At 40.4% G+C, this 9,310-nt stretch overlaps 1 protein-coding gene across 1 annotated transcript; it reads right to left on the bottom strand.

Annotated features, from left to right (window-relative positions):
• Positions 1–584: 584 nt before the first annotated feature.
• On the bottom strand, positions 585–8,745 carry LOC131182917 (G-type lectin S-receptor-like serine/threonine-protein kinase RKS1). Its single transcript, XM_058152366.1, has 3 exons — positions 7,402–8,745; positions 7,110–7,244; positions 585–796 (listed from the first exon to the last, which is right to left on the bottom strand). Exons 1-3 carry the CDS (start codon positions 8,666–8,668, stop codon positions 585–587), a joined length of 1,614 nt encoding a protein of 537 aa, XP_058008349.1. The 5' UTR covers positions 8,669–8,745.
• Positions 8,746–9,310: the final 565 nt, after the last annotated feature.

Below are 9,310 nucleotides of genomic sequence, written 5' to 3'. Positions count from 1 at the left end.
ATTGAAGCATCTAATAGAATATTGCTTGCTTTCAAATCCCTATGGATGATTTTTAATCTTGAATCTTGATGTAGATATAAAACTCCTCGAGCTACCCCAAAAATAATTTCAAAACATTTTTTGCAGTCCAATAGTTGCTTCCTTGACTTTTCTATAGTCAATTTGAGTTTTGGAGATCCTTAGATTACAGGAATTATGGAAAGAAGTGCAAATTAAAGATGGGTGATAGCAAATAGAAGGAGAACCATACCAAAGATGAAGTAGTCCAAGCTTTTGTTTGGTAAATATTCATAGATTAGCATCTTATCTTCTTTATGAATGCAACAACCAAAAAGCCTGACAAGTTTTCTGTGCTGGAGTTTTGATATCAACTGTACTTCATTCATGAATTCTTTTATCCCCTGTCCTGACTTTTTAGATAATCTTTTCACTGCTATTTCTTGTCCATTAGATAGTTGACCCTGAAAGTACATTTCTAGACTTATTTCATAGACGTGCTACCATGGCCGCATATATCACACTATAGTACTAAAATTGTGACTTACCAAATATTCACATTAAATTTTATGAAGGAGTTGACAATTTTACTTTTCATGGGATACTACCTTATACACTGAGCCAAAACCACCTTCTCCAAGTTTGTTGGAAAAATTGTCAGTTGCTTCTACTATTGTGTCTATATCGAAGAAAGGTAAATGTGGATCACTTCCAGATCTGCCAAGCTCCTTTTCCCTTGGATGATCATCTGGGAGAGTACTAGAACTACAGATAAACATTTCATGTTGCCCATTTTGTGCTGTATGTAGAGCGAAAACGGATAATTAGAGATGAGATTTACTAGCATTGTTGTCCATTTTAGGTTAGTCGATGTCCTAATGCTAAGTTTTTCCTTGGCTATTTTTTTATTAATAAAATGAATTGCTTACAAAGGAAAAAAAAAAAAGGAGAAAAAAAAAAAAGAAAGAAGAAGAAGCTGAACATGTGTCAACTAGGTCTCAGTTTTAAACTAATTAGAATTGGATATAATAATCTTTTATATCCATTCTTTTACTTTCTTGGCAACCAAATCCAGGAAATAGTTTCTAAACTTTTTGTCATCAAGCATTTTGAATTCTGTCGCAAGGTTTTTTGCGGTCGCCTGGACGAACACTCACCGAAGTGGGAAAGAGTGAGGAGTCCCACTTTAATTTTGAGAGAAATTAAAGAAAACCATTTATGAATTTAAATAAAATCACTTCGAAAACAGAGATTCTAAGTTCGAAATCCATATACGAGCGGGGAAGGTGTTAGGCACCCGCCTCGTCCCTCAAATGAGGATAAACATATTTAATTTTATGCTCATTCACGAATTAAAAGGGTAGTTAGGGGGTTTGGATAATAATAATGTTAATCCTTTTGTGCTAAATAAAGGAATGTTTGATGTTTCACTCATTTTGGGTTGCCCAGGAACACAGGTTCATGAGATGGCCCTTTGGTGAGTAAATGTTTGAATGAATTTATCTTGTGTGTTAGGGTCACGTCATTTAGTTTGAATTTCATTAAGAGAGCTTAGGCAGGGACCCGATCTCTTATATTTATTGAGGGTTGGGAGATTTCGGATAAGAACTCTCCTTCGATCTCCCTGTTTTAATTTAAGCGAGAATCAGGTAAGAACTCTCCCCGATCTCTTTTAGTTTAAAATTTGGTGAAGGATCTCGGATAAGAACTCTCCTCCGATCTCCACGTTTTGTTTGAGTGAGGACCGGGTAAGAACTCTCGCCCGATCACTTTAAAGTATTCAATAAAGTTTTTTGTTGAGAATCGGATAAGAACTCTCCTCCGATCTCCTTTTTTGTTAGAATGAGGATTGGGTAAGAACTCTCCCCTGACCTCTGCAAATTTATTAGAATTTTTTGTTGAGAATCGGATAATAATTCTCCTCCGATCTCTTTAAATAAGTAATTTAGAGTTTTAATGAAGGATCTCGGATAAGAACTCTCCTCTGATCTCCTTTGTGATCGCCTTACCCGTACCTTTTAGCAGGCGATGTTCGATCTCTTTTGTTTACTAGTCTAGGATCCGGTCTTACTTCGATCCTCACTATACCAGGTTATCTCTTGAGCTTGTTTAGTGGTTCGACTTCATAACTTTCCCTCCAATTTATTATCCAAACTTTTATTATTTTAAAGAAACTCTCATGTTAAGATACAGCTACCAATATTTTATTAAACTACCTATATGTTACCTGTAACCAGAACACCAATATTTGAGGGTAATAAGGCTAAGAACAAATAAATAACATGAACTGATGAAATAAAGGTAAACTCAAGAGAATAACTATCTATGTGGGGCTCTTTAACATAACATAAATTTGACGAGAATTACGAGAATGAAAACAAGGAAAATAAAAAGTGAGCACTTGATGAAGCAACGGTCTAGATGCATACCTGTAGGGGATTGAATCTGTTGAACTAACTATGGAGTCACAAATATTGTAGAGCTGCGAGCTAATAGTCTGGGGACTAATGCTTGCCTTGGAATAACGAATACCAAGTTAGAATGTAGTCGAGTCGAAGTGACAGTAACAGGGTTGGAATGAGATTGAGCTTGGAAAATAAAAGGTTGTTATTAAGATGATAAAGACAAAACAGAAACCAAGAGATGGTATCACAGAGTAACGAACAAACTGAAAATGAAGAGTTTCAGCATCCAACACTCTTTCAATGGAGAGACTTTAGAAAACTGGTTTCTGAAGTTTCTTTATTTTGAAAGCTTAAAATAGCAGAGTAGCAAAACTGAATCAAGTTTCAGAGCCTTTCCACTAAAATCACCACCCTTTTTTTTCGTCCTCTACTTCGTCAGTTTTCATGCAGGTATTTATAGGGAACGGGTGCTCCTAATGAAGGGTCAGGATTTCCCTTGAGGGAGATGGAAGGTTTGGATTTTAAAGGACATGATCTGATGCCTGAGAATTGAAGAGAATCAAAACGGATGGTTGAGATCCTATTCAGAATATTTGTTCTTTCTCTTTTCTAATCCAACGGCTTAAAATCTTCTTATCAAGGGAGATCCGAGGGCTAGGAATAAAAGGCGCCGGTCCTGTCATCTTCTCTTTGATCCAAGGGCTCCGGGCTTGTCCTTACAAGTAAGATCAACGGTAGAGATCGAGATGTACAGGACTGCCATGACATGTTCTGGCGCCTGTCAGTATTGTGGGCGATTCTACAAATGAAGCGTGCGGTGAAGATTTGATCTTGCCTGCAGCGCTTTAACTACCTCGGCTCTGGTTATGAAAAGGATTATCGGAAATTGTCTTATCCTTTCCTTGCTTTCCGATCTCCCATTCCTTCTGATCTTTCTATTACGATCCTTTTCCGATCTCTCATGCCGATCCCCTCTCTCGATCTCTCCCATTCCAGAATCTTCCCCTCTCTCCGGGCTGATTCAGTCAAAGCATTTATTCCTTCGGTTACCGAGGCATCCGCTTCGATTTTTGCTAGTAATAAATGCTCAGACCCTCTCTATATATATGCCTTTAATGGGTGCATCCTTTTGCATTTCATTTTCTCCTCTTTCGTTTCTCATTTTTCCTGTTCTAGCCACTCTGGCAATAATCCCGGCCATGGCGACTGCTCTTAATCTTTTTTCAATTGTTCACTTTGTTCAATGACTGAAAATTTATGACCCCAGTGATCAGAAAATCACAATAACCACATCTGATGACAGTGAGAGAACCAGACTAATTTACCAATCCAGATCGAGAACATTGATCGTGTCGATCTCGAGTCGGTTGACCGATATAATCGACGAACCGATTTCGGGCGAGAAGACTGCTAATTTCCCTCTTAACATCGATGACTACCCTTTGAAGTTCATTTGGCTCCTCACCACATCGGGCGCCCTGACTGCGGCTCAGTTTCGATCGATAACATTAACGATGACCCCTCCTATCACCATGAGAGTCATAGTCACCCCATCTGAGCTGTACATCTATCCGATGTCGATGGCTGGTTTCCTGATCAAACACATCTTTTGATTCAGCCACGAGACTAGGCTTTGACATAGGTCTTTACTAGGTAGGATGTACTGTCGATCTTTAGAGATCGCCCAAATGATGTAATATGACCTTTAAAAGTTCTTAATGATGTAATCCGATCTCTTGACCTTTTGAAAATGAAATGAAATTTTATTTTGACGGTTATCATTTTATTATTGCATTGGTTATTTTCTGATCTCTAATGTGCATATCTGATCTGATTCCTAACTGAGTCGCCCTTAGTCGATCCTTAATTCTAAACATCTGCCTTAATCCGCCGATCTTTAACCAGCCAATCTCCCCTTATTTATTTATAGAGTTTCTAGAATGTTATTGCGACGTGCCAGAAAAGCGGGCGAATTCCACTAACTGATGCGCCGCTTGGGATACTGTGAGTAATGAATGCTCAGACGGGTATAAATAGGGGAAGGGTCAGCCAGTTGCTCCCTTATGTCATTTTCAGTATCTCGCGAGCGATTCCAAAATTCTCTCATTTCTTCAAGTTCTTCCGACACCGATCACACTCCGGTAAGGGTTTTGATCTTTCTCTTAGTTAAACTTCTTCCATTTCTTTGAAAATGAGCAGCGCCGAAGGTCAGAGAGCGGCGAGCCCCCCTTCTGTCCATGTTTCGTGGTCATCGGATGAAGTTGAAGTAGTCGGACCAGTTGGGCGATTTGAGCCTCCTACGACTTCCGCATTAGTTCGTGGTCGAGCAACTCAATCTAGATAGATATCTTCCTCGAGTAGAGAGAATCTCCTGGTGAGTTTCCGTCGATCCTCCAGGAGACTGACCTGCAATCCATTAGTCAAGAATACAACCTCCAAACTGATTCCTTCGAGCTTATCATATGCCATGGCGATCTCAGAATTGATCACTCTTTCAAGGAAAGTGATGTGATCATGGTGTACGAAGAGCAATTAAAAGCCGGGCTTCGGTTTCCCCTTGACGACTTCTTCAGGGACGTCCTAAAATTTCACCATGTCTCGGTGGCGCAAGTACATCTGAACTCATGGCGGATCCTGGTAGCCTTTAGAGGCCTCTGCCGAGCTAAGGGACTCGTCCCTACAGCGAAGGTGTTCGTTGAGCTACATAGGCTCACTCGTCAAAAGGACGATGAGTACTGGTTCTTTCAAGTGAAACCGCACTGTGGGCTCTTTACCGATCTATCCTCCTCACTGAAGAACTGGAAAAATCGCTTCTTCATGTTGAGGTGCAAGATTCCGAACGGTTTTGAAGGTTTCCCTTGAAGCTAGCAATATCTGGTCTCGCCACTTCCAAAACATGTCGCCCTGAGTAGGGATGAGGGCACCATGGTAATGGAGCTAAAGGATCAGGTGGCCACTCAGAAGTTCTCCTGCTTAGATGCGGTGATGGCCGAACTGCACCATTGGATGATGCAGCTGGTTACCGGCGAAGAACGCGGGCTTCAGCTCTCTGACCTCGGCTCTGGTATTTTCTACATCTCTGATCTCTAGGCCTTAGCGAACTCATTGACTTTTCTTTGTGCAGGTATGGCGGGCAGCGAGGCTTCCAAGGAGAGCCGAAAGAGTAAGAGGGAGGTCTCTAAAAGAGTGTGGGAAATAAAGCGTGCCGAGGCTTTACAGAAGCCAAGGCATGATCCAGGAGAGATGCCGGGAGGCTCATCCCGACCCTCGGGATAGCTGGTCCCTGAAATAGAAATAACTCAGTCTCCTCCTCGATAAGAAGAGCCACCACCTCCATCAGTTGCTTCGAGTGCGGAAGGGGGTCCTTCCCAACCTACTACGAGGACCCTTTCCCTAGGCGCCCAGGTCCTGATTCACTCCCTGGAGAAGAACCGACCTGTTCGGGAGAATTCAGGTTTGGCAAAGGTTCTGGGAGGCTCCATATGTCTCCAGGAGGATTGGCACAGGCTGACCCAGGGCAGCATCAACGATCTCTTAGCCCAGACAATGAGCTTGAGTGTGGAGAGCTTTGTGAACCAGCATATCATCAGGGAAAAGGCTCATCATTTGAGGTAGGAGATCCTGAAGGCGGTCCAGGATGCAGCTTTCGCCCGAGCCCAACTTTCATCTGCCTAGGACTATATAGCTGAAATTGAGGGGCGGATGAAATCTTATGAGGATAAATTGACCGAGAAGGCTCATGAACTTGAAGAAGCTCGGGCGCTTCGAGCTGCTGATGTCGCTCACCTCACTGAAGAACTTAGAGTGAAAGAAGAAGAGGCAGTGACGAGGGAGGCTGGTGCTTATGTGAACGCCCACGGCAATCTTTTGGCTAAGCTCAGGAGGCGTTATCCTGAGGAGGACTTTTCTTGGATGGTGGACCTGGCTCCCCAAGACGAGGAGGATAGCGAGGAGGAGCCCGAGGGAGATAGAGAGGATGAGCGAAATGTTGAACAGGCTGGGGGTGATCCTCCAGCCAAATGACTTGTATATATTTTTTTACTTTGAAATGAAATGAAATTCTCTCTTTTGTTCAATGACTTAATGAAATCAGAAAGTATCTAAGTTGTACAAGCGCCTGATTGTTTGAATCTATTAGAACATCAAACTTGAAAGTGATTATTAATCTATGTATGAGAGGTCGAAAAAACATTGTAAGCATGAGATCGGCCTAAGCCGAGAACAAACACCAAACGGAACTTAAGATTATTAAAATTGAAAACCTGATTTGAACACTTAAGATCGGAAGCACCATTAAGCCGGACTGAAACCTTAACTTTATAAAATGATTATCCACAACATTTATAAAAGGGAGATCAGAAATAAGACTGGATGGCACGAAGACCTAATGTTGGTTCGATTTCATTTGACGAGAGATCGGAAATGTGATTGACTGGCAAGGAGACTTGATAATTGGTTTGAGAGATCAGAACTGAGGTCGGACGACATGGAGGCTTGGAATTGGTTTGATCTCTTTGAAGAGAGATCGGTAATGAATTGAGCGACATGGAGACTTAGTGTTGGGGATCGATTTCAAAGTTTATTGATTTTGGGGGTCGGCCAAAATACGGTGTCGACAAATTCATAAATTGTAGTTTGACGATTATTAAAGCGAAAAATAACAAGGAAATAGGAAACTATCTGATAACAATTTAATTATTTGCTTACATAATCTCTTCTGCCTCCTCACCAAGCAGCATGAGAAAAGAACAACAGAGGAAACTGCTGTCGCTACGGACAGTATCATAATTACCAATATCCCTTTCCTTGCAAGAAGGTCCTTGCGCTTATTTGCATATTGAGCTGAAAGGGGAAGACGACAAAAAGAAACAATGCAACTATTAATATGATAATCAACCAATCATCTAGAGTTAGCAGAAGAGTAGATTTAAACAAATAATCAACAAAATGAATAGAAAAAAAGAACCCGAATTTCTAATGAGAGTTTACTTGAAGATACCTAACTCAATTGCATCCACACGCACATATATACTCTGTCCACCTTCTGTAAATACTCTTGTATCTAGCAAATCACCATACCATATCAAACATCTACTTCCTTCTGTCGTACCTAGACTTGCATATGCAGTGAATGAACAATTTCTCAAGCACTCATTTTTACAAGCTTTCATATCCAAATTTGCTAATACATGAGCAACTGAAGTATCCGGAGCCTTCACATTTACCACCTCTACGAATCCTTCACCGTTTCTGCAGGGTGCCATCTGATTCTTCCTAACGCACCCGACTGACCCTTCTTTTCGATACCATTGTTGAGGTGATTTGGGCTGGTACCCGGGAAGACAAGTGCAGTTGATTTCACCATTGTACCAAACACAGTTACCATGCGCTCCACATAATCCATAGATGTCACACTGGTCCCTGGGCACAGATGTGAACTCTTCCCATCGACCTAGGTTCTCATGCCATTTGGACCGTTGGAAAATGCCGGACTCATTTAGCACTCCTATTGTCAAGATTGAGCCATATAAAATGTTCCACGAGAAGGAAATCTCATTCTCATTGTTCACATAGCTGTAGTTGAAGATAAATGTAACTCCCTGCTTTTTTGGTATTCCAGACCATCTAACGCCATTCCAATAACCACACCTACACTTTGGAAAATGACCCTCGTATAGGAACAGTTGTGGATAACCTTCAGGGTTGATCCTAACTGAGAAATTGCCAGTATCAGGATCATCTGAAGATTTCCAAGATGTTAGGAACCTGTTCAGACCTGTTATTCTGTCTAGCCCGAGTTTTAAGTTGGGAAGCAAGGTATTTTTTGGGTGTTCAAAGCTCTGCCATATGGCACTTCCGCTATGAAACAATACAAGATTTCCCGATTCTAAGAGTTGAGCTATACAATTATTTGTTGGCAAAGCCGAAACATTTGTGAACCATAGGGGAGTCATTTGGTTTCTGTTATTAAGGACAAGGTTTCCATGACTGTTGATTGAGAGGACACCAGATGTATCATTGATAGGAGAATCCCGATTTACGACCCAAATAACAGATTTTTCTGAAATTTTGTTGTACCAAATTCCAAGATAACGGTAGCTCGATTTACCTGGACTGAAAAAACCAAGTGCAAAGGTTTCCCCAGTAGAAACTATAATGTTGCCATCTACAATGGGTTGGTTAATGGTTATGGTGTCTAGTGAAGTGCAAAATTGATGTATAAAGACAATCAACAATATACTGGGAAGCGTTTTCGCACGATTCATAATTGGTATCTTGCAGGAAATACTTCTTGAATAGTGATAGAAATGAGGATGTTCTCAAGAATTAATGGAAAATATAGAAAATTGGAAGTTTAAAATTGATTGTTGACCCTGTTTAGCTCAAAATGAGCATTGATTTTAATGATAACAAAACTCAAATAGAATCTATCTAACCTAACTTTAAAGTGATGTGTAGATTCTTTCTCTTATTTATAAAGAACCTTTGAAGTTGCATCTAAGGAGGAAGAATACTCAAAGGCATCTCAAGACAAATCCAAGATGAGAAAGAACAAGATTATGTAAGCCAAGACTCAAAGTAAAGGTATGAAAGTCATAGAGATAGAAATTGAGTCTTAAGACTTGTGTAAAAAGAATAGATGAGAGTTTAGTTGAATGGAGCTCAAAAATGAAACTTTATCTTCAAATTATTTTATAAATTTTTCTCTCATCATGACCTTGGATACTAGTATGGGAACATATTTTTCTTAAGGTCTAAATCAGATTTTTTTAAATATTACAAGTTGAGACATGCAGCTGTTGAATTAGTTTGCTAAGTTGTTTGCTAAAACAGACAAAATAACGGCTATTTTGTCTAGAGCAGAGTGTATAACTTCCAAAAAGGTTTCAAACGGTTTAAAATGATTT

This window comes from Hevea brasiliensis, chromosome 9 (assembly GCF_030052815.1).
Source record: "Hevea brasiliensis isolate MT/VB/25A 57/8 chromosome 9, ASM3005281v1, whole genome shotgun sequence".
NCBI classification, from domain to species: domain Eukaryota; kingdom Viridiplantae; phylum Streptophyta; class Magnoliopsida; order Malpighiales; family Euphorbiaceae; genus Hevea; species Hevea brasiliensis.
This window is presented reverse-complemented; position numbering and strand designations above follow the sequence as displayed.

Bases quoted from the DNA above. Each gene is read 5' to 3' on its own strand.
- LOC131182917 (XM_058152366.1), bottom strand. From the start codon at position 8,668: ATGAATCGTGCGAAAACGCTTCCCAGTATATTGTTGATTGTCTTTATA. The intron at 7,245-7,401 runs GTATCTTCAAGT...TTCCCCTTTCAG, and splicing joins TGTGGATGCAATTGAGTTAG to CTCAATATGCAAATAAGCGC. The intron at 797-7,109 runs GTAAGCAAATAA...CTCTACATACAG, and splicing joins GAGGAGGCAGAAGAGATTAT to CACAAAATGGGCAACATGAA.